This window comes from Leptonotus elevatus, chromosome 12, assembly GCF_054856555.1.
Source record: "Leptonotus elevatus isolate MCC_2025b chromosome 12, RoL_Lele_1.0, whole genome shotgun sequence".
Lineage (NCBI taxonomy): Eukaryota > Metazoa > Chordata > Actinopteri > Syngnathiformes > Syngnathidae > Leptonotus > Leptonotus elevatus.
The window spans coordinates 16,164,248-16,190,781 of NC_141250.1; the positions used below are offsets into that span (position 1 = coordinate 16,164,248).

Below are 26,534 nucleotides of genomic sequence, written 5' to 3' on the forward strand. Positions count from 1 at the left end.
TTTTGTGCTAGTTGTAGGGACCGGGAGGATACTAGTGCATGACGTATGCCTACTAGTTGGGCTAGTAGTTCAACAAACTAGTTTACTAAGAAGGCTTATGTGTACTAATAGGACAAAAGTGTTACTTTTAGTGAAACAAACAAAACATACCAGACAGTCATTTTATTAGTGCACTGAGTTATGTTACTATTGAATACAAAGAGTGTAGTTGCCACAAATGCTCCAAATGTTTCCATAATTGTCTGGTTATTATGTTTGTGGACACTAGAGGGCACACTTGAGTCAGGACCTGCAGCCATGCAATTATTCCATGCCAGGAGTTTACCTGCTCTCAGCTGTCTCAGGGCGGAGAAACTTTCCCCACTTTTTCCCATTAAGGAGGAGCCTGCAGACACGCTCAACGTACACTCTAAAAAGCGGATTCAAAGACTCACGTTCAGCTGCTTGGGAGTGAGACATTCACAGTCTGTCGGTCCGTCAGTGATGCTGATCACAGGTTGATCCGGCTCAGGGTGGACCAGGACTGACAGCTGAACCAAGAGTGCAGCATCCTCGGTGAAAAAGCAGCACTTATACTTGAGAGGACTGCAGGTAAGATCTCTGCAATTGTGGAATGCTGTGATCAATTTTGTGCAAGACTTGGGGACATTCCTGAGCAATCCTCATTTATTGCTTAGCTGTCATTTTTGCTTCGGGGATAACAGCGAATACGGGAATTAAAATAAATCCTCGTCACGTTTGTCTGTTTAGTTTTGATTAGTGAACCTCTCCATCAATAAGATAACGTTGTTGTATTTGACTGGTGGGCCTGTGCTGGCCAAACACATGTCATGCAGATGTAAAGTTTGCCTGCCAAGCGCATAACATTGCAGGAAGGCTGCTTGACTTGCATGGATAACAGGCACATCCCCAAACAGACAGCATTTTCTGCAAGAAAGCTGCAAGTTGGTACAAAGCTTTCAGCCTAAGGTTACAAACAATTTTGTTTGCTTCATCATGGCCTTGATAACCTGCTATGCTAGGTTGTCTTTATGTTGTTGTAATGTGAATGGCCTCGCTATCAACTTATTTCAATGGCACCTAATTAGCAACCGTCCCACGGGTGAGTGCTCATGTATGAAAACGTATTTGGTTTTGGGGGCTATGCGTGCGGTTGTAAGCGTTGCACACCTTCCGCCAGTCTGCATAATTGTTTTCTTGGTGCCGCCTGACTGTCCCGGGCCCCCCCCCTCCAGGGGAAGTCCTGCCCGCAGACAGGCAGCTAGCTCGGCCCGGGTGGGGACAAGCCGGGTCCTGCCGAGCTTCTGAAGTCTGCTGGCTGACTTTGAACTGCAGCTGCTAGAGGTGGAAATCTATCTTGTCTCACCCACACACACACGCGCTTCTCCAACACCCCCCCCCCACCCCCGCCCCCACACGCCCCCACTGTTGCCATCAAGTCTTTCATGTATGCAGGTAGAAAGGCTAAAGAGGAAGCCACAAGAGGACGGGGATGTAATCTTCAAAAGACGTAAATGTGTCTTTTGAGGATTAAAGTGGTAGTGATAGAAAAAAAACAGCATGGATTGTCTTTGACTGAACCAAATACAAAACTAGTTTAGCCATTCACCACCCTGTCCTGTTGCTTTACACTAAATCCATATAATAACCCTGTTTAGTGGATCCGCGTGTTTCCTTGTAAAAGTAGTGAGATGATTTATGTTGAAATGTCAAAGCTGATTCCCCTCCAAAACGCATAACCACAGTGAAATTTATAGAGCTCCAGAGGCCCATTTATTCATTCGTTACACATCTAAGACACAATTCAATGAACTGCATTCATCAGCACTATATATGGAAGTAAGTCGAATTCAGCTCATTTGTTTAGTATAGCTTTAATTCAAGACAACTGTTTGCTTCCACAGCTAGTCCTATAGAATACATCGACATACAGTAGAGTGACCACATTTCGATTTCCAAAGAAGAGGAAACTTAACGTTTACTCAAAGATGCCAATCACTATTTCAACGTACGCCTCATCTGTATGGGTAGAAAATAAAGCAAAAGCAACAACAAAAAACTCTCCCATGACGCAAGGACGTCTCCAGTTTGGGAGCACAAAACACTACCAGTGAGCTACAATCCTGGGCAGACGACATAGCTCAGCGCCTAATTTAAAGAAGAAATCAACCCCCTAGTCTAAATTTGGTATTCTGGTTAATATTGCGTTAGTGGAATATGAGTTAACCAGCAAAATCCAGCCGCTCACCATTTTGCTGAAGCTGAGCTGTGCTTGGTTGTTGAGACCTGAGCAACTGTGATGTCATCTTCAGTCAACAGCAAGTGGCAAAATGGCCGCCCCTCTGAGATGGATAAAAAGGGCTGGATTTTGCTGCATAACTCACATTCCACAAATGTAATATCAATCAGAATGTTAAGTTTAGACTAGTGAGGTCACATATAACAACATATTATTGTCAAGAAATGTTAAAGGTTGACTTCCCCTTTAAAGGATCATGAAGTGAGCCACGTAAAAAGCGATCCTATTTTTTTCCTTTAAAAAACAGTTTTTAAATTTGTAACAATAATTAACACGTACACACAAAACTCACTTTCTTTTTCCTGGGAGCAGAAAGCGGCCCACTCGTTGCGGTAATAACACGGTGCACTCACAACAAAGTGTCAGTCAAATTCACCACACTTGCACCCGAGAAAAACAAAGAAAAACGTACATTTTGATGAATTTTGGTCTTGGCTGCTCAGTACAATATGGCAACAACAACACTTAGCTAACAATCATCATGTTTTTGTTTTTTATGTCCGTCACTCAGCTATAAATTTATAGCCTTCCCTTGAAACTGTTTTTTTTTAAAATTGTAAATATTTCTTAAAAAGCTGAATAAGGTCAGCCAACATCCTGGAGCAGATTGTGACTGACCGTGTTGCAATGTTCAGTAAATGAGCGCAAAGTGATGTCACAATTAAGACTTCATAAGTGTTCATTTCAATAGGGAGAGTGCTTTGGTATTCACGTCCTTTGTCAATTGAAAGTAAATAATGCTTGAGTGGATCTGCAGGAAATGATGGGGCTACGCTGCTCTGTTGCATCACGTTTGCTTAAATTGGCCTGTTTTCATCTAATCATGCGAAAAAAATAAAAAGCAGAGGGGGAAAAAAGCTGGAGGAAGAAAACAGTGACAGTCTGCAAAAGATACCAGATTATTGGTGCAAGGCGAGTGCTCGGAGTGGCTTAACCGCAGCTGTTGGGGCCTCAAGCGTGGTATGATTTATTGAGGGCAATTGGCGAGTGTGAAGTCACCAGTGAACCATGTTGATTTACTCATGTGATTCCGATGTTGCCTTGCAAGTTAGGTGATGGCATGGTCGGGTTGTTGTTTTTTTTGTCTCCGGAGAAAAAGCGACCAAACCATTGCCAGCTGTTGGCATGAAGATGACGCTCTAAAAGCTCGCCTATGATTTGAGTTTTGAGGAATTCTCGGACCTCCCGACTACTTCCATCCATCATGTCATCATCGATCAAATTTATGCAACCACAGGCAACACACTCCCTCCGTACTCAGATTTGTCAAAGAAACTTGTTTACGCTTGTCTGCAAGGTCATCCATGACCTAAGTCGCAGGTATTCTTGTCAGCACCTCACAGTAAATCCACCCACTCGCTCCCGATGTAAAATCTGTAAGGAAGTGTGCCTCATGCATTCTTAAATGATGTTTGGATTTATTTTTTTTCTACACAGAGGGCCAAAATGCTTTAGCTGCAGGACGACCCAATAAGGAACACAAATACATTCCAGGCTGCAGATTAAGCTTTCCATTTAGAGCCACGATAAAATAAACAGAGACAAGTCAGACAGACTAGAGGGAGACGTTGTGGGCCAGCCAATCTAAAGAGAGGCAAACAAGGTATCAGGAAGAGGAGTCGCTGAAAGACATCACCAGCAGGCAAATCATCAAAGGGGAAAACACTTTTGACTGTGTGCATGTGTGCCTCCGTTTGATGTGCGTTTGTTTTTACACTGCAACCGAGTGGGAAGCTGCCACTTAGTCTGTAATTAAAGCAATCAAAAGATGAATAAGATGAGGAAATGCATACATGGATGCATACGTTGCGCACATCAAAAAGATGAGATTGGGTTATTTACTTGGAGGTGGGTAGAGTAGGCAAAAATAATATAATATGGCTCAAGTAAAATAAAGACGGGTCCTCCAAATAATTAGTTTAAAAAGTACACAGTGGAAAAACTACTCAAGTACTGAGAAAGTTGTGAGCAACTTTTAATGATTATTATTAGCAAACCATCAAAAAGACAAAAATATAAAATCAAAGTGCGAAAAATTCAGATATTGACAAACAATAAATAAATGAACTCTTTGTAAAATAGCATACATTCAGCCATAAGAATTGGTCTAAAATTAACCTTATTTGATAATACAAAACAACATGTTTTTAGGCAGACACAGGTGACCGCACGACATAGCTCTTCTTTTTTTTTTTTTATAATTCAGGAAAAGTCAAAAAGCACATCTGCAAACTGACTTTTGTGTTATATCATTATAATTAAAGTTAAGACTGAGTGCCTCATTTTTTTTTCAATATGAACAGTGGTTAGCTTATTTTTGAGCAATATCAATATGGCCTGTTGGAAAAATGGCTTCAACAAACAAATCAGAGATCAATCAGCATCCCGGAATGGAGTTTGCACCATGTTTAAACTGACCTCGAACCTTTGAATTGTCCCAATTGTGCAGCATGTTAACTTTGATTTTTTTTCCGGTGCCGTCTGTGTAAATTGATATTTTGCAAGGAAATTAGGTCCAGCTGTTGTTTGACATTTGCATATGCTTGAAAAGCTGTAAATCACTTGACGTGTGTTTATTTTCACATCCAGCTAAAATGCTGATGATGTTGCTAATGAGTTGTGTTCATCTTCAGCCTCATTTAGCTCCTGACAGCCTTGATGACTGCTCTGGTCATTTTGTGTGGAGAAAAGTTTTATATTAAATAAATAAATACATTCATAAATACAGTGAAAGAAAGTGCAAGTACTGCAATTCACCAATCCAGAATGCCAACAAAATAAATTAATACAATACAGCATGGAGCCCCACCACTGCCTATGACCTTGACCTAACATTTGGCAAATATATTATTACTTTTAATCAAAGGTGGCAAATCCAGGTCCAGAAAGTAAAAACCTTACCACAGTTTGGCTTTAGCCCCAGGTGCTAGCTAGCGAGCTCCCTAGCTAGCTCCCCGGGTGCTTGTTACCTGCTCGGGAGCTAGCCAGCTAGCACAAGCAGCTAAAGCCAAACTGCGGCAGGGTTTTTACTTTCTGGACCTGGATTTGCCACCCACTTCTGCTTTTAATACTATTATGAGTGTTAAATAATGGCTCACCTTTCACAAACAAGAGTGCATAAAATTGATTGATTGATGATTTTACATTCTAAGTTTGAATATGCGTCTATTACCTGCAAAAAAATACCAGAACAAAATTCTTACCTGACAATAAACTCCATTGTAATGATAATCATTACCTCCAATGACCCGCTACCTGACAACTGTTAAAAACCTACTTTGGGTCCAATTGCGAAGGTGAAAGCATTTTGGCGTTTGAGTGACAGATGGAGCGCCAACCCTCTATTTACTCGATTTAGCTGCCTCCCCATCCTAAAGACAAAATGCCAGGAGCTCATTCCTCCTCAGTGATTAGTTAGGAGTGTCCCTCACTTTCCATCACTTTGATGTGGAGTGGCCAAATAACAACAATCACACACGTTCTGTATTGCTACTGCAAGCTTAGTAACATTTATGGTTGATTGTGTTCATGGAAGGTTATTAAGCGGAATCACAGTTTTTTTTTTTTATGATTATAGTTTGCAAGCCAATTATCAATGTCGACTACACGTAGCGAAGCGCTAAAGTCAATTCAAGTAAACTGAGGCACATTGTTATAAAAGATTACAAAAACCAGGTGGAGCACATTTCGATGCTATATTTTGTTGTCTCTCATCTCAGCCCACTAAATGTACAGCGGATTCATATAGTTGATTTATTCCCTGCTGTTAAACCTGTACACAAGATTGACTGACGTTAATTTGTGCACATGCTGCGCAGATGTGAGGGCACAATGAAGAGGAAAGTTGGAACTATGTTGTGAGTTTTGAAGAAAAAAAAAAAGTCTGGAAATGATTGACAAGAAATGGAGAAACACATCGAATCATAATGTTAAGTCACAATAACCTTTTATTCTTCTGTCAGAGCTCCAAAGACGGAGGGTTTGATATACGGCATGTGCTAGTTATTTTTCTGACAAAAACGTATAAAACATAATTAAATTTGATGGGTTGAGTCATGGCCTTAGAAAATGTTAATTGTCTGTTTTCTGGCAACACAACTCAGTGGTGGATTTGGAGAATTGATTAATGTTGGAAGCAGCACTTTGAAGGACAAAGTGGCTGGCAGGTTCCCGATCTTCTTACCAAATGTGGTGAGTGTCGACCAGTCATAACCGCAACCAGACAACGTTGTGCTATTATCTTTGAAGGAATAAATATCATGTAAGACTACTTCATGGACACACTATAGAAAGACAAGAGAGATGCAAAAATGACAAAGAAAACAATTTCAATGGGAGACAGCAGGGCCAAATGTATTTCCCATGTGCTGTTAATTGAATTGTCATAGATCAAAAACAACTATAATAGAATTTTTTTTTTTTGCCCTTTGTGAGAGGTCCATGTGTAGATGGTTTCTTTACTTGCGTAACTTGCATGCTGATAGTGAAAAAGCCGAAAGAACCCTTGTTATGAAAAAGAGGAATCACTTAACTCAGCAAGGCAGATTTTTTTTTTCATCAATACATAGTCACAAAAAACGAAAACAGAACTTTTTAACCACAATTGTTGGCCTTTATTTGAATACACAGGAGAGATAAGGGGGTACTTCTGCTATTTATTTGGTTTATTTATTTCGATTCTGGCCAGATGACTACAAATTCAATATGTGCAACGTTAAATACTACCAAATATTCTTGTGTGCGACCTCTCCACAAAATACCGAAAAAAACAACCAACAACGCTCATCCTTTGAACACTTCCCCTAAATCGGTGCTTCTTAACCCAGGGTTCAAGACACACACCCGACTTATATGATTCGTGATGATACGCGACATTTCTTGGCCTATCTGTGCTGCAAGGAATTTGGCGCGCTTAGTAATCGACGTGTGACTGTTTTGATGGTATGTCGTAGTGTTAATTTCGTCAATGAAAACCCAACCAAAATAATTTCGTCAACACACATTTTTCACCGGACTCAAACTAGACTAGACTAGGCTAAAACCCTCATTAATAAACAATAACTTGAACTAAATCAATATGCATTTTCGTCGACTAATGAAGACGAGACGAAAATGTACTTGACTTGATGAAAACTTGGACAAAAATGTATGGACATTTTAGTTCATGAACAAAAAGGAGATGAAAATTATATGATCTTGTCTCGGCTAATCCGTCACTGTGACACTGTCATGTGACACACACCCTTTCAAATCTTCAGCTAGCGAGTGCAACATGCACAAACAAATGGGACAGACAGGTGGATTCATGGTGAAAGGTTAAAAAAAAAACTTAATATCAATCCAATGGCTATAACGTTCCAACAATAATGTTAATCCGACCGCTAACTAATGCTGGCTAATTTACTAGCTCATAGCATGGCGCCATAGTAGCCACTGTAACTGTGTGTTAAGTTGTTTTTCATCAAAAGATGAGAGACATTTTTATGTAAAATTGTTTTAGATCCGAAATGTCTAACATTATCTGCTGACAAAAAAATATATATACAGGGGTAAAATGATTGTCCTGGCTATTTTTGTTGTCTAAAACTAGACGAATAAAATTATGTTTACTTGGACTAAAATAAAGACGAAAATGCAAGATTTGTAGTCGACTAAAAATGGACTAAATTAAAACGAGATGAGGTTGACTAACTATAATAAAAAAAAAAAAGGAACAAGCGTGATTGAAACTGAACTAAAACTGAGACTAAATTGAAAAATGGTTATAGCAGATAAAATTAACACTAGTATGTCATGTGATTTCTTTATTACTGTAAACCCTTCATACTAACTAACTCGGTCAAGAAAAAAAAAAAATATATATTGTTTTCAATAAAGACATTTTGCATAGGAAACTGGTGGGATTCAGTACCTCCAACAAGGTTAAGAACCACTTCCCTAAATGCTGTATATTAAAACCCATACAGTGTTAAATTCCACACTTTACCCAGCACTTTAAATTGCCACATTCAGCTTCACCTTTCACAATGCCTATATTTGGCTGAGGCCACGATTGTGCCAAGACTACCTGGTAATGACACACCTAAAAACAGAAGAGTTATTTAGAGAAGATTATGCGGTTGTTAGAAGATGAATAACCTCGGGGCCTAACTTTCATCCCGGACCTGTCTCGACACACAGAGATAAGGTTTGGAGGTGGGAGATGAAGTGAGGGTTGAAAGAAGTAGTAAGGCTTGTCAAAAGTAAGACACAGAGTCTTCAAACACGTTGCACTTACTGTACAGTATGTGTGCATGTGTGTGTGTGTTAGATTAACTCCGTAATGATTTGCCTTGAGGGGCTTCATACACATTTGGCAGTTCTTCATTTCCTGCTATCCAGCCTTTTATCTTATCAACAACATGCGCACACACACGCACATTAACACACACAGACGTATACCGGTTGTGGCCTGACCACAAGGACTGTCCTCAAAGAGCAACTTAGGGGCTATATATTGTATGCATGTGTGTGTGTGTGTGTAGTCAGTGATTATGCAAGATCAAAGCCAGCGGCTCGGGAGAATTAGCCATCATTGAGGTTAAGAATGAATGTTTTTCACCAAGAAGAGTGAAATTCGAGGACTGGAACCACACAGAGAGATGCTGAACAGAAACAAGGACTCTTTTCTTTTCTTTTTTTTTGCAATCACCCAAAAATATAAAAATCAATTTGATGCTCCAGGCAATATGAGGTGCAGTTTAAGTTTACAGTTTAATTGTAGAAAAATAAAAACATTATAACTTCCATTGTCATGCCATAGCAGTACATACACAATGAGTGGGTTCATTGACGGTGTGCTGCAGCCTGCTAAGTGCAGTGCGAAAAGGCCTTAAACAACAAATATATTATTATGTAACTGGTGGAAGGTGAAACAGCAATGCAATATCTTGTGTACATGGTGGTGTTGTCAATCAATCAATCAATCTTTATTTGTATAGCACTTTTTCTACAAAAATGCAACTCAAAGGGCTTTACGTAGTTTCAAAACAAATCCCCAGCCCACCGCCCCCCACAAAAAAAAAAGTGCATAGACAAACATTCAAAACAAAACAAATATGATGATCAGTTGTCGTGTCCTTACCACTGTATCCAACGTTTCTCTATACTCTCTCAACTTTTTAGCCTTCATCTTAGCACAGCTAAGGAGATTTGAAAATGTTTAACGAAACTGATACCAACTGATCCAAACTTTTTCCTCTGAGGGCCATATAGAGAAAAAATGAAGGATGCAAGGGGCACTTTTATTAATTTTTTTAAACTTTGTCAAGCAAACGCATAATTTTTGAATCAAGAATTGCATATTGTTTATATATCACAGTGTGTTTAGAGAGAGAGAAAAAATATATACCTGAATAGCTTTATATAAGGAAAGTAATTTGGGATTTTACAATATTTTTGGGTGGTCCAGACCGTGTAACCCACCATAAAATATCAGCCCTTACATTGAATGGCAGTCGATTCTATCTGTTTATTTGTAGAAGGAGCAATTTGTCATAAGATGACCATTTTTTAAGCAGTTACTTGTTAACCATTCATGTGATTGGGACTTTAACACAGAGCAGAAAGTGGAGTGTAAAAATAAATACATAAAGAAATAAATATTAATAATAATAATTATTATTATTATTATTGTACATTGTGAAGAGAAATGTTACTTTTTAATTGTAAATACTTCATTTGCATATTTAGAAAAGCTCTACTGTATACAAGACAAATTTATTAGTAGCAGATGTCATTTTTAATGTATGCCCTGGCCCACTTCAAAACGGACGGTGGGCCAAAAATGGCCCATGGGCCATAGTTTGGACTCCCTTGATGTAGAGGAAAGAAACGAATGACGATGAACATGAGTCTGTCTACGTTCCTTCCATTCCATATGTTGTCCTTCCGATCTCAACCTCAAATACGGCAGAAAAACAAATAGCAATCATGTTATTGGACAGTCAATTAGGACCCAAAACACAGATTCATTCATTAATCAGAATTTTTAATTTGTGGGACAATTTCAGAGAAGGGTTTTGAAGGGAGTTGCCCAATATATAAAGTATATAAAATAAAGTCCATAAAACTTTATTGGATTAGTTTAGTGTGGAAGAATATGACAGCCCCGACCTTTAATAGTTGATTGAGTAAATGCAGTGTTATGGCAGAGGAGCCTATCTCCTTGTTCATGTGTCAAAGCAAGCGACAAAAAGTTCGCCCCAGCACAGCTGGACCCTGCACTCGGGTGGTACGGGTGCGAATGGCTAAATTAGAAGCATTATCATAAAACACAGAGCTCTATTAAAGAAGAAAAAGCGGTCCAATAATGCAGTCCATTTACTTTTGCTGTCATGAAGGCGCCACTTTGCTGGCTACTGCACATGTGTGCAACATGTGGCTTGTCAGGCAGAACGTTCAAAATGAACCTTGATAAGCAGACGTTTTGGGCGTGTACTAAGACACTGAGTGGATGTGATGTCCATCGGTAACCCAAAGGAATTAGGATGTTTCATGCCACTTAAACAGAGAAAATATAACAGTTTGTTTTCAGTCAAGTGCAGAAAAGTTACACAGGTATTGACGTGTTTTCTGTCTTTTTCATTATTATTGCTCACTGTAAGCATTGTGTAGGATAAATGTGCTTCATAGTTGTAATCACAGCCGTGTTTGCCTACAATATACAGTTCAACTCCACTATTTACAGTCTGTGGCTTTGTGTTACTAATTAAAATTTAGCTACAAAGGGGGAAATGACTGTCATAGGGAATGCATGTTTGGAAAACGATGAAAAATACACAGCAGCCTTTGAAAAATGTGGAAAGTCGTAAACAGAATGTGATTTATTTATGACTCTTGAAATAAACTTGGTGCTTTTTGATCACCGCGGCTTCCAATACAAGTTGCCTTGGCTTTGCTGTTTGGAAGTAGCTACACCGCACCATCGAAGAAACAAATAAAAACAGCGCCCAATTGACTGTAGCTGTAAGATGCGAGATTTTCTCACAGTAGAGTGAATCACAGTTTGACCTTTTTAAGGCTTTTATACATTTTAGTGAATACTGCCATTCCAGCTGGCACATTATGTGTTCACATTTTTTTGTAATTTGAATGAAATTGAATTAGAATAAACTGTGATATGAATTAATTTGGTTGACATATGCCTACATTTTCATTACAGTGCAGGCAAGGAGAATCCACCATGTTTTTAAAGAAAGAAAGAAAGAAAGACAGAAAAATAAATTTGGAGCAGAGGTTAGCCAACGTTGACGCGTGCTTGCAGATATGAGCCGGAGCAATGCCATGGGCTGTTTTGCTACTATCATTACATGTTTATTGGCAATGATGTAATGAACTCATCTGGGCCACACACTACGTATCACAACTGCTCATATTCACTTGATCCGCTGCAAAGTGAGAAGGAAGTCTGAATGTTTGCATTTCTGTATTTATTTATTTATCTGAGGGACCTTTTTTTTTTGTCCGATGTCTTCCAGGAAGTGAGCGCAAACATGCCACAGAGGAGAAGAATGACAAAATCCATCTTTGTAACCTCAATTTTGGTAAGTTTTTTTTTTTTTTGCATTTATTGGGCTGTCTACCTTGTATGTCTACTCATTTTGTCAATAAATAATTAAAAAAATATTAATAAAGGATAATAAAGGAAGCAGATTCATTAAAGTAAATTAAAAACAGTAAAGGGCCCAAGATCGATCCCTGGGGTACCCCAGACTGGTATGGGAAGTTAATTTTGCAGTTATGATTATTGCACGTTTTGCTTGTTTGGAAAAAGCTACACAATAAAACAAAGTGTGGGTGTTCCGTGTCCCTTGCCCAAATTCATCAAGGATAGGCACTAGCTCACTCGTATCCCTTATTAGGGCAAGCGCTATAGAAATTATATTGATGGATGGATAACCAACACATGTCCCCATCCATTCACATATCATCCAAGATTTCATTGCTCATATGTGTTCCTTCCCAAACCTCTCAGAAGTGTGTAAGAAGTCATAAAAACCCTCAAAAGAATCCATTCACAATCATTCACATCTGCTTTTTTTGGAAAAGAACCACAGAGTAACGATTGAGAAAACATCGTAGTTTGCGTTTTCATACTTCTGTGTAACCAGATGAAACAACTTCGGAGACAAAGGATGGGATTTTCAATGGGTTGGATGAGCACCACAGTCTGTGTGATGCCAAGATATATACGAATCATTTGCATATGCTACACATATAGCGTAAGGAGATAAAGCTGAAGTTGAAGGCCACCAAAGATTGTTGCATTTTTTATTTTTATAAGTGGGACCACGGGTATCGTATTTTGTACCATTTCAAGTTTTCGTACCATTTAAACAAATGTAACAAAATGTTTTTGCACACAATCGAATTGTACAGGACCACAGTCTAATGAGATGTAATTCATGAACTGTAAAGAAAATTCGACCTTTACTAGCTCACTGTGATGCAGTGCAAGGTAAAGGAAGTTGTTAAAATGAATACCTAACGTATTTGTAAATGCTGAATATTTGATCTACAAGAGTTTGGATCTCCTTGGATTGTGAAGTTATACCTACTGAATGTCTTTGCCTCATTGTAAAATTCAAAGTAAATGGCCTTGTTTTGTTTTCGTTTTTATTTGTACAGTATTTGTCTATCATACGGTCAACAACTTCCATCCTACCATTGGCAACCCCTAATTCCCTAATTGATCATGTCTTTGTGTCTCTGCAGGTGTGTTGTATGCTTGCGAGTGCAGAGTATTCCAGCTGCGGAGAGTATGAGTTCTTAAACCAGACCAGTAACAGCTGCCAGGCATGCCCTCAGTGCCAGCCGGGACAGGAGCCACACATGGTGAGAGATTCACAAATATAGTTGTCAGTTTGTCACTTAGTTAATAGTTCAACCATAAACTACTCCAAAAGAGTAGTAAACGAAAACAGTCAATCGGTCATTTTTCCATCTCAAGTCCTGAAAAACATTGTTGTCATCCCCAAATGATATTCCAGTAACAATATCTTGAAACCAAAGTGTGTATTACACTTGGACCACCCCCACTGTGTCCGCACACATTCGCACCATTCTGCCCAGCGAAAAGTGCCTTAATTCAAATGAACGGTTCCTGTACGGTTAATCGCTTTCACTGACGTTGATGTGAAGGTATGTGTCAATGTGAATGACGTGCAGTAGTTAGAGCCATTTAACATTGTGACAGAAAAAAAAAAAACAGAGCAAAGGTAAAACGCTTTGTTGGGCACCTTGCAAGTCAGAAACATGCATAATAAATAGTGCATAATTTAAAAAAAATAAGTAAGAATAAGACAAAGTCGACTTTCTCACCCCAATACTAAAACAGAAGATTATATGAGGTTATAATAGGGACAACACTATAAATACTACTACAAACTACCTCTCTGACAATGATGTGCCCATGAGCAAAAAAGCTGATTTTTTTTGACGCAAGGTGTGATTCAACTTTTGTTTTGGAATCTTCCTAAAATGCATTGCATTAGGTAGTCTCGTCCGCTAGCGTCTCATTAGTATGAAAGGCCACACCGCAATCTGCAGTTTTCAAAGACTGCTGCGAACGTGCCAAGTCGGCTCTCTCAAGATTGTTCAAAAGTCTTACAGACTGTTAGGAGACAACAACATCCTTCCGTTTGAAGCAGAATTAATTACACTATTATCAACTTCCTTCCTCGTTTAGTACCTTAATCCAATAAGCACGCTGTTCTCACTGCACTCCTTTCCTTATTTCTTCAATGAGAACCTCTGACTGATGCCGATTATCACCGAGACTAATGTAGTCCGTTTCGAGCCGAAGACAGCGAGATTAGAAAGAACCGAGGATCAATCATTCTACCGTGGCCGCTGCACTTTCGCCTTCCTGTCTGATCCCTGCGGAGCCTCTAATTCATGTATGAGCTCTCAAGTGTGTGTTCAATCAAGGCGTAACCACAGGGTGCATCCTCACACTAACTTCAGAGAGCGTCTGCACGCGCATACGCACGCCCATACACGATACAGCACAGAAAGATGCAGATGTTCAAGCCCTCCATTTACCAAATTTTTAAAATACAAACTGTGGTAAATGCAGATAGCTTATATGTTATTCTATATTCCTCAGAAGACACAACATTAGGTGTACTTGCATAATACCATTACAGTAGACGTGTTTTGATTGTGTTTTGGGTCGGGTCATGGGGTCATTGTGTTGTTATGATCCTGTATTTGTCCCTTGTGATGATGTTGTCAGTTGCTATGGTGCTGTATTTGTCACCCGTGACGATATTGTCAGTTACTATGCGGTCGCTATAGTCCTATATTTGTCCCTTGTTATGACGATCTTGTCAGTTGTTATGCAGTTGCCATGGTCCTGCATTTGTCCCTAGTGTTATTGATGATGTCAGTTGCTATGGTCCTGTATTTGCCCCTTGTGAATATACTGTCAGTTGCAATACAATTGCTATGGCCCTGTATTTGTCCCTTGTGATGATGATGATGATGATGATGATAATGATGTCAGTTGCTATGAAGATGCAGTGGTTCTGTATTTGTCTCTTGTGATGATAATGATGATGTTGTCAGTTGCTATGTCGTTGCTATGGTCCTGTATTTGTCCCCTGTGATGATGATGATGATGTCAGTTGCTATACAGTTGCTATAGTCCTGCATTTGTCCATTGTAATGATGAGGTTGTCAGTTGCTATGCAGCTGCCTGGGTCCTGTATTTGTATTAAAATGACACAGCAGTCAAAGTTGAAGGCTGAGACAATATTATCAGACTATGACATAGTACACAATTTGGCACTGAATACAAAATTGAATAGATTGTATGCATGTGTTCTATATACCCTTGAAAAAAAAAGATCCAAAGCACACAGTAAGTCAAAGTGACAAAACTCTGCCGCGGGCCCAACACTGTTTTATGTATGAGTCATGAGGGTCAAATAGGAGGGGAGCCTTGTGAGCTTCCTCCAAGAGATGATTCTGTCTAGCCTTGGGCCAATAATGCTCACTTCAGTGACATCCTGTTTGCGACATGACAGATAAAAGAAACACTACAGTGGAACACCTTCAAGTGCACTAACTTTCAGGATGACACCAAAGAAATATTTTTTCATATTAGTATACAACAGAGGATAGGTTCCTCCCCCAAAAATTTGCAAATGGCCGTATTTGCAATTTGCAAGTGTAACAGGAAGGAAGTAAAATGGGTTCATTTTTTTCAACCGAACTGTACGTGTGTCCGATGTGTACGTGTTGTAGACATGTGGCTACGGTGTGAAGGATGAAGACTTCTCCTGTGTACCATGTCCACATGGGAAGTACTCCAAAGGCAAATATGAGATCTGCAGACGACACAAAGACTGTGACGCCCTCTACAAAGCCACAGTGCGCACGGTGGGAACGCCAGACAGCGATGCAGAGTGTGGACCCTGTTTGCCAGGGTAAAACAACACGCTGGCACACAAACATAACAATATAAATGCAATGAAAACGATTGCAAGAGGACAGGAAAAATGCCATGGAGAGACAAAAACAAGATTTTAGATATACCTATTAGGAAGATCTAATGATATGCATTGTTCTTGTTTGAACATAAAAGTCATTCTCTCTCTAATGTGATCAGCTCCATTCTTTATAGCAGCCTGAAGCAACATTTTGAAGTTTATGGTCCTCATTTAATTAATCAAATCAATCATTTTCTAGCTCAAAACCGGAAAATAAGCTTATTATATTTCTCCTGAATAGTATGGCAGTTTAAAGAGAAGCTTACAAATTTCATACTAAATTTTAACCTCCTTGGAATGTAGGGGAAACATTTATTTATTTTTGTTACAGTTGTAGAGTGCTATAGGATTTCAATCACCTTAGCTTCATCCTAATGCTAATTTGTTTTTGTTACTTAAGGTGGCAAAGTATACTCATGACATGGGCCCAACATTTTGAAATTTGGGTTTTTCTATCTTCAGGTTGCCGGTTACATGAAAGTACATTCCCACTCAGACATAAAAGACTCAAGTGTCATTCACAGACTCCTTATCTTCAGTTTCAACTCAGACCTGTAGCAAGCCATCTTTAGTGCCCACAGGCTAAATTTCATCATCTTGTCAGGTCTTTGTTTTATATACAGGATAACATACTGCACTCTACTTTGTCTCCCCCGAAAATATTCCACACTGCAACTTTACTTGGCACATTCTTCTTAAGAGATTGTCTTTCAAAGCTGATTTTACATTTGCTGACTGATGATATGTTTTGTATTTTATGCAGGTATTACATGCTGGAGAACAGACCCAGAAACCTATATGGGATGGTTTGTCATTCGTGCCAGAATGCACCGCCCAACACCAAAGAATGTAATAACGCAAAAAAAATATTTTCTTTCTTTAGCCATTGTTTCTGTATCCTTAGTCTTCGTAGTTCAACTAAATGTACACTCAATTTGCATAATCTCTTCAATCCCTTTGACTGCCGGTCGTACGTCAATGTCAAAAATATTGGCAACATTGTAGAGTGTAGAGTTCTACATCATGCATCAAAGAATCGATTATTTGTCCCACCCCTAAAACATGCGCATACTTGTCTTGTAATCTGTGAATTAGCTCCGTGTATGAGTGTGTGTGCGTTTGCGCAATTAAAACGTCAGGGAGTTTGAGAACGATGATTAGCATGTTAGCACTTTGGTAGACATTTTTATGTCATGTCAATTTTAGACCATTTTGATACATTATAGCTCCCGCCCATGCAATGAAGTAAGGGACATTTACAACCTCTCCTATGTAACCAGCAAAATGTGTGCACAACCAGAGGCATGACTCCTCGAAGTCTGAGGCCGGCTGAAAATCAGGGATCATGGAGTTTTCCTGATAATTCTTAATTTGGAAAATATAGCATACATTAAATATGTAATGACCTTCAGTACCATTTTGGCCCTTTTGTTCTCCGTATTCAAGTCTTGCATAGTTCTCTCCCAGTACAGTTGACAATTCGGATAGGGACTGGGACAGCCCACCAATAGCAAATATCTGTCTATTAACGCCCATTAAAATGCAATAATAATAATAATAATAATAATAATATTAATAAAATAAGTTAAACACCAAAAAATATTCAGAAAACACGGGAAAAAGTCAATATACATTTTCCACAAAAAACAGGGGCCAAAAAAAGCCAAAAATGTTAAAATATTTAAAACAAAACAAAAAATGTATCTGGGAATATAATCAGACCCGTGGATGCCAAACCGAGACTATGCAGGGGTCGACTATTAACTGTTAACACAGCATCTGTAACACTCTGTGAAGTGAGTCCCCGCGGTCTGCCACAGATGCCAGTATGTTCCCTCCCGGCCTGTCACGTTCTGACGAGGCCTCTCGTGTTTCTCTATCAATGCATTCTACTAATTAAACACGGACGGCGTGCAGTTTTGGAGCACATTTGTTGCCCTGTCAGACTTGAATGAAACAAAACCACAAGGCCTGAAACAGAGTTCCAGTTCAAGCTTATAATCTTATCCAGGGAGTGTAAACACACATTGGAAGATGTTTGGAGCCACGGGGCACGTAAATGTGTGTGCGCGTTGTGTCTGCGTATGTACTGTATGTTTGTGGCTAAGATCAGAGGAAGTAGAGGTTTTCACACTGTTGAAAAAAGATGATGATACATTAGCTAATCAATGAGCTACAGAATTGAGATAAAGGAATACGTCGTGTCACTGAGTACACCAAAATCCATCTCAGGGCCATTTTGTCACCTGCTTTCTGAAGCTGAGCTGCGATTGGTTGTTACCGAAGACCTGAGCAACTGCGATGCCATTTTCACTTGACAGCAAGTAGCAAAATGGCCGCCTTCTGATATTCCCGTCTTGATGAGAAACATATTTCACTAACTTCCCACCCAACCCCCACATGTCACTTTAGGGGCTCCATAGTGAAGGAATGTGTTTGTGTCGCAGGTTTGCAGACCAATGTGCCAGTCCAAAAACCTCAGGTTGATCCTGGAAGCACCACTGTGTTCCCTCATCTTCAAAAAGGTACACATTAACACAGTTACAGAAAATACACAAAGAAAGTCATGAATGTAACTCACTACAATTTGTCATCTATGTCTCAGATCCAACAGGACAAGGTCACCTAGCAACGGCTCTCATTATCGCCATGTCAACCATCTTTGTCATGGCCATCGCCATTGTTCTCATCATTATGTTTTACATTCTGAAGGCCAAGCCAAGCGGCCAGGGTGCGCGCACACTAAACAAACATGCAAACATACTTTTTTACCTGTTAACCATGTCGTGTTTATTGACGCTCGCATTATCTGTTTGCAGCATGCTGCAATGGACAGGTGAAATCTGTTGAAGCTCAGACTAATAAACAAGAAGACAAGAAAGACGTCCCGGGTAGGACAACACACACACACACATGCAAATGTTCACACACTTCTCACAACAGTGAGAATGTTCGCATGCACACTCACCCTGGTTTGAATGACCTTGTAGATGTTGTGAAACATAAGCAATTGTGTTCACATGATCCATTTGTAAAAGTTACCCTATGTTTTTAACACTTGACAGTGATTAAAAAAAAGAAGAAAGAAAAATGTGTTTTTCCAGCTAATACCTCATTTTTGGGAGGGGGGCGGGGAGCGAAGACAAAAAACACTAGACAGTGAAACTATTGAAACCATAAATTCGACAAATACATTCAAAGTGAAATTAAAGAAACTTCTAGGCTATATTAAACTGTAGAGGTAATGAAGAATTGAGCAAAACATTACATTAGAGAGATTATTAACCGATTCTGTTATTACCATCTGTGAATGTTTCATTTTCCCCCACAATATTTTCATTACAAACTGCAAATAATGTATAAGCCAGGTTGTAAAAAGTTTCCATAAACTTGACTCACACGTGAAACCATTTTAAAAAGAATAGCTTACAACATATGCAACAGATGCATTTTTAATTGAATCAAACTAAAGTGAAAATCATACGCTAGTGTAATGACAGTGCAGGCAGCATGCTGATTGCAGTAAGCCAAACTATAATTAGAATTTCCATCTTTGCTTTAGTGACGGTAAATGAAAATCACACAGTCCTGCAACAAAAGCCTCAGCAATCCAACACAGGTAATACTAGTTTATTCTAAACTTTGTTTAAAAAAAAAAAAAACTACATCTAATTATATTTCACAGGGAATGAAGTTTAAGGCAAGAGATATGAAACATGCAACTGTCAGATCTTGCTTAAAACCCCAAATTATCAAGTCTTTATTAAAAAATTAAAAAAAAAGCTTCTAAAACAACATCAAACGTCAGAATTCAAACTACTGTCATGATTGACGTGACTTCTATGACAAAACTGAATACATCTCACCTTTAAATTACCTTGCACCGCCAGCATTAAAGTTAAACCTTTTTTCCCCCGTTGTTTTGAGGTGAGGAAAGTTAAAACAACTTATTTTCACGATGTCAAAAGTTTATGGATTGCGCCGGACCCTGGAGGTGTACTTCATATCTCATAAAACATTTGAACAGCTCATTTCAAGTCAGTCCCGCACGTCTCGTGTGCATAAAGAACATTATGTTTCACGGCATATTATTCAGGACGTTAGCGGCGCACTCGTACCGTGCATGTGCAAGTCTGTGTACGTGTACGCATGCGGGTGTGTGTGGGCTACGAGGGCTGCGGCGTGATGAGTACATCTTGGTGGAATGTGGAACCTGCCCAGATAAAGTCATGCATCCCTTAAGGCGCCATTTCTGCTGACAATGATGCTGTGTTCTCCTTCATGTGCCGGCTAACTGTTCTCAAGAGACGCGCACACGCATACCGTGGTACAACGGCGCTGATTAAAACTAGACTTAATAATATAATGACTGAAATCACGGCAATTTTGTAGGCTGTAATTAACAACAAAACATGTTGGCGCTTAAAGACGGGGTAATGTTGTGTTTATACATAGGCGGGACGCCATAGCTCCAAGCTCCAGCTGTCACTTATATACGGAGTTAATAAGGCTTTGAGATGAAAGTCATGGGTGCTTACATATACGCACACTTTTTACTGTGTGGGCCGTAATAGATACAATCTTAACCATTCCGCTAACCCCAACCGCTCGCTCCAATGCTTGCTTTAATTAACGACCTTCAAAACGCAACCCCAGCAACCAATATGAACCCACAAACCTTCCAACTGCAACTTGCTGCCAAAATTGCTAGTCACATAACAGTCAATGTAATTGCGTTGGTTTTTATATACCACAACGACTCCGATGCTTAAAGTGGTTTTATGTTCTGTGAATACATTTGCTCATGGGTCATGTATATGAAGACAATTTAAGTTACAGGAATTAGTTGAAACTATGGATTTCCTCAAAGAGTGGTCTTCACTCCAGTAGTCGTGCTTCAATTAATTGCTGCACCTAGCTGACGTATGACGTATATAATGTATGTAATCTGTAAAACCTCACAAATTTCTGGAGAAAAACATGCATATTTGCAACAAATTTGCGAGAAAAAACTAATTACAGAGAAAAAAAACTAATTTGCAAGAAAAATATTTATATGTTAATATTAATATATTAAATATAATATATGTAATATAATATATTCATATTTATATATAAAAACATTTATACGTGGCCCTACTATATATACACTAACACCTCGTACAGACTATTTAGATTTTTCCTCCGAAAAGGCCAAGTTTCTTGCGGTGCCTCTTCAAAGTGTGAATGCGTACTATATGGTTAATCTCTGCTAAAGCAATTACTATCTCCGTATTTCAAAACCCGACCGAAAAGCACTATAATTTAACAACTTCTTCCACCATAGGCATTTTTGCACACTCGGTAATTGTAACTTGGCACAAACATCAAAATAGTTTTTTTTATATATATATATATATATATATATATATATATATATATATATATATATATATATATATATATATATATATAAACAGAAATATATATATATATATATATATATATATATATATATAAACAGAAATATATATATATATATATATATATATATATATATATATGTGTGGCCCTAATATGCTATCATATTTATGTGTCCACACTGATGAGTGTTTGTTTTTTGGTTGTTGTTTTTTTACACTGAACCAGTGTTACTCCAACACTGTATCATGTTAAAAATCTGCACGGGTAAACCACTGAGTAAAAAGTTAATAAGAAAGTAATAATAAGTGCAAGTTTCACAAAATATGCCTATAGTTAGCAGTTGATTTTTGTGTTTTCAGCACAATTGGATTTTCCTTTCTTTAAAAAAAATCTTCTCTTTCTCTTTTAGATAAAGTAGTGATCTACTCAGAAAAAGATGAGTTTGACAAACTTCAGGCCTCGCCTCAGATGGCAGTGAAAAGGTAAAAGTCTGATTCACTTCCCTCACAATACAGATACCAGAATTTGTAGTACTTTCCCTCACCACTAATTAATTGTCATCTTGTCGTGACATTAATACCTGATGTCAGGGTCTTTGTAACATCTTTATAAGTTTATATAATTACATATTGCAGGCGGAAGTGATGTAAATATTCCATTTACTAGTAATAGTTTCCTGTGTGCATGTGTGTCACAACACGATCCCCCGAAAAAAGTTTGAAATAGTTTTATACAACATGTGTTTATAATTTAGCCACCACAGAACAAGTCTGTGCAGCAGCAATATTGTTGATGCTGGCAGTTGGTGAGTCTTTCGCGGGTGTGAGGTACACGACACCTCGTAAACACCAAGAGGTGAACAGTAAGGGGCATGCTGATTCAGGTGTTTGGCGTTATTTCTTTCAGGCTTCACTCAAAACCGCCATATTCCAATAAATCGGCCTGATAAACAACAGGACGGCTATTCTCCATTTTCTATGTCGTAGAAGTGACATGTAAGCAGTGATTATGAACAAAAAGAACGACTTGATTTTGCACAATTTTAAAGCTAAATCTCTTTTATGCTTGGCTATTTTTAAAGTCATTCAAACTTCTCTGGGGCGCGTCAAATTTAGAAGAGATTATTTTGGCTTCACAGGGAACTTAAGTCGTTTTGTATAGGTTAGTTTTGTTGAGCGCCCTGAACCCAGTCAACTGCTCTTATGAGCCACTTAACCCCAGTGAAACATCCAAATTATTTTGGAGGTAATTAAAATTGTTAATTGTTAAAACTGTATATTGTTGCAGTGAAAACGACGCCTCGTCAGAAAATGAGCAACTGTTGAGTCGCAGCATTGACAGCGACGAGGAGGCAACGCTAGAGAAGCAGGGCTCCGCGGAGACAAACCACCAGACCCCCAATTTGGGCCTCATCAATATGGGGAACAAGCCGGACCTCTGCCTGCTCACTCTGGGCGCCCTGGACACAGATCAGGCCTGCAACGGGACCGCCAACATCGCCGCTAGCCCCAACAGCAATCTCCCCAGTCCCGGCCACATGGGCAGTGTCAACCACATCTCCAGCACTAACCACATCAGCAATGCGACCGCAATCAACAACAGCAATAAAAACCCAGGGGTAGGAATGTGGATCTTTGAAATATGTGCTATACATTTATGATTATAAACAGATCTGCAGTTCTGGATCATCTGGATCACATAGTGTTTTCTTTTTTTTTTCTCCCTACTACACAGATGTTACAGAGTCGCAGGAAAAAGATCCTGGATCTGTACGCTAAAACGTGCAATGTGACAGACGGTACGTTCCTCTCAAACGGCGGAAAATGTGTTTCATAAGCATTTCATGCTTAATCACTGATGAAATTATGACTGATCAAGATTTGTGCAACAAATGAAAACAAACCTTCACAGATAATGTTTCACTAATCAACATGGTAACGAACCGGTAGAAATCACCGTTGATTTGTAACATCAATGAGGACAATCAGAACAATAACAGTACAACTACTGTACTTCTATCTCCACAAATAAGCTTGGTTACCGGTAGCATCTACCGTCGCTACGTCGGCCCATCATTGACGGATGGTTCCAGACGCGAAGCCTTGAAAAAATACACGGATTGAGAAGGACTGTCTGTACTGACCCGGATTGACGGACTTAAGCCTTCTTGAGTCGGTAGTCAGTCAGTCGAGGCTTCGCGAGCATTAAGCATCCGTCAATGATGGGCCGACGTAACGACGGAAGAGCCTACCTTTGCTAAATAGTATGGGTGTAACAAAAACTGTTTTAAGGCAAAGCATTTTGGGGGATTTAGAAGATCCCAGTGCAACCGAATAGTTCCACTTTGAAATACCGACATACGCATCGAATCGTTTTTTATTGGAGAGATGCATCTTGAAGGAAATGGCAAATCAAATGTATTTAAAATGGCAACAAAAAAGTCATCGCATCATAGCCTCTCGAATTGAGCCATAACATATTGAATTGAATCAAAATCAAACCGAACAGAATCGTTCCACTTTCAAATCAAATCGTCCTTGAATTGTTTCGCACACTATGTATCGAAAACCGCATCAAATCGTCTTTTGTGGAGAGATGTACATCCCTACTAAATAGCCCATAAGTGTGGATATTACTGTCAGTAGTACCCTGCCTTTTGCCCAAAGTCAGCTGGGATAGACTTTAACGAGGACAAGCCGTAAAGAAAATGGATGCCAAACCAACCAAACTTGATCGCAAACTACGACTAATAGTGTGCATACTTGTGTCCTCTTGCGTCTCATCAGGCCTGAGCCCCACAGAACTTCCCTTCGACTGCCTGGAGAAAGCCAGCCGCATGCTGAGCTCCTCCTACAGCAGCGAGGCCGCCGTGGTTAAGACATGGAGGCACCTGGCTGAGAGCTTCGGCCTGAAGCGGGATGAGATCGGCGGCATGAGCGATGGCTTGCAACTCTTCGAGAGGGTGAGCACGGCGGGATACAGCATCCCCGACCTGCTCATCCGCCTGGTCCAGATCGAGAGGCTGGATGCCGTCGAGTCGCTGTGCTCGGACGTTCTGGGAGGCAACGACATGGCGGCGGCGGCTGGTGGCCGGCAGGGCATCAGCAGTTTCCATAGCCAGCTGGCCTGCCCGTTACCATGTCAGCCATCCTCTCAACGCTGCGCGAGTGTCTAAGACCTCTGAGCAGCACAAACTCTGATGCATACAGAGACGAGACTGTACCCTTCCTCATCACATGAAGAACATGGTCGACCTCAGTGGATTTTCCACTAAGTCAAGAACCTACATTTCAAAAAATTGTTTATTTCAGACTGGCCATGGAATTTGAGTACTTTCTGATTGTTAAGATATTTTTCAGTTTCAATATTTGTATGCTTCCAATTTTGCAGGAAGCCAAACACCTTTGAGATGAACTACAGACTTTGTGAGCCAGGTCGTCTCTTAGGTTCAAAATCAATCACCTCTGACCTTCTGGAAGAATGACACTGACTCACCAAACCCCCTTTATCGAACCCAGGTTAAGAACCACTGCTATAGGATGTTATCTGAATTTTTGCCAATTATTAGCATAAGAGAGAGAGTAAGCTATATAGCTTTCCTGGAAGCTTTTTGTACAGGAAGACTTTACAGATTTACACACACTTCAAGCACATGCCTTTACGGCTCCAGACACGTACCAAACATTAATCTTTCACCAACGACTTCCTCTTCAACACCCTTGTCTGTGACCCCAACCCAACTCCTACCCCCCTTCATAACTTTTCCTTCCCTATTGTACCTCAATGCTGCAGTTTAGTGCGGCCACCAGATTTAATCATTGGGTGTTGTTGTAACTCCCCAGCGCCCCTAATAATTTAAAGTGTTGTGGTTTATGCAACCGGTGCAAAGTGCCTGTGATTTCCACCACCCATTTTAAGCATTTAGGGCCAGTGAAAGTCCAGTGGAAAAGTTGTAAAAACAAACAGAGGCCTGACTAACTGCCCCGCAGAGCCATTTAAGAGATTGTTTTAAAATGAAAATGTATATAAACTGTGGAATTGTGGCCACAAGATTGGCAAGTTGGAGGGCAAGATCTCAAGGTCTCAAACTGAAAAACAAAAAAAGTAAATTGTGTTTCTTGATTGTTCTTGTGTAAAGGTGATCTCAGAATAGTGCAAGAAAACAGCCTTGCTGTTAACAAAGTGCCTGTGCACCTATTGTTGAGGAAATGCAGACGATATTGAATCCTACAAGCACAGAACTGGAAAAAAAAAACAATGCTTGATTTGATTCCTTGAGCAGCAGAATCACATCAGTGAATCAGAAGCACAAGTTGAAGAATCCCTCCACTTTTGTAACACTTTCTATTTCATATTTTACATTGCGACAGCTGGGGCTGGACTCCATCACTCTAAATGAAGCCGCGCATATTTTTTTGTCACAGCAATAAATAAAAACCTCAACTTTTAAATATATTGCCTTGTTAGAGCTACGCCATCTTGATGAAATCCAGTTTAATTCGACACAGGCCGAACATTTTTATGGTGCTGTTTGCTGAGCTGTTCATCAATGATCTAATTGTTGGATTTGGATAAAACTGGAGAGTTCCCCACACAGCTGTTTTTAGACAGGCAACATCTTACTTGTTATATGTCAGTCCTGAAGAGACACAGAACACGAGTGGGATACCTCAGTAGCAGCAGCCGTGTAGCAGAGTAGGAGAGAACATATGGAAAGACACTCACTTTCATCACAGAACCTATGTGTGACTGTATATATAACTTATTATTGTACATAATGTATACTTTAATAAAGATGTATTGCAAAAATGCTTTATTTGTGACTATTTCACTTGTTAGACATCCCATTTAACATATTTCCAGGTAGTAAAATACCAAAGATGTTTTGTCATGACACAATTGGACTGTGGATGTTGCAAAGCAAGGAGAGTAACCTCAAATTATTCGATATTACGTTATGCTAATAGCTTAGTAGCCTCAGACATATTTGAACAAATTTAAAAAAATGTGTCAAAGAGATTAGTTGCCTTAATTCCTTTACTGGTAATCATGAACTGGATGACTCAGAATCTACAGCCAACAGTCAGAAAGAATAAAAACAAAGATTTTTGGTAAGCAGATCATTTTGTTTTGTTTTTTGCTATAATGACTTGGGATGCAACAATTTCCAAACATCACAATATGATATTATCACGATGTGAAGCTCACGGTACGATAATTATCACGATATTGTGGGGAGGTTGGCGATATTAACTAAAGGTCACAATATTGTAAAAAATTTAAATAAAATAAAAAGC

At 39.3% G+C, this 26,534-nt stretch overlaps 1 protein-coding gene across 1 annotated transcript; it reads left to right on the forward strand.

The window, feature by feature from the left end:
• The first annotated feature begins 435 nt into the window (after nucleotides 1-435).
• Nucleotides 436-25,987, forward strand: edar (ectodysplasin A receptor). The gene is made up of 12 exons (XM_086091172.1): nucleotides 436-591; nucleotides 11,818-11,883; nucleotides 13,055-13,174; nucleotides 15,590-15,771; nucleotides 16,598-16,683; nucleotides 18,282-18,359; nucleotides 18,440-18,565; nucleotides 18,654-18,725; nucleotides 21,647-21,719; nucleotides 22,525-22,855; nucleotides 22,972-23,035; nucleotides 24,024-25,987. Exons 2-12 carry the CDS (start codon nucleotides 11,833-11,835, stop codon nucleotides 24,410-24,412), a joined length of 1,572 nt encoding a protein of 523 aa, XP_085947298.1. The 5' UTR covers nucleotides 436-591; nucleotides 11,818-11,832; the 3' UTR covers nucleotides 24,413-25,987.
• Nucleotides 25,988-26,534: the final 547 nt, after the last annotated feature.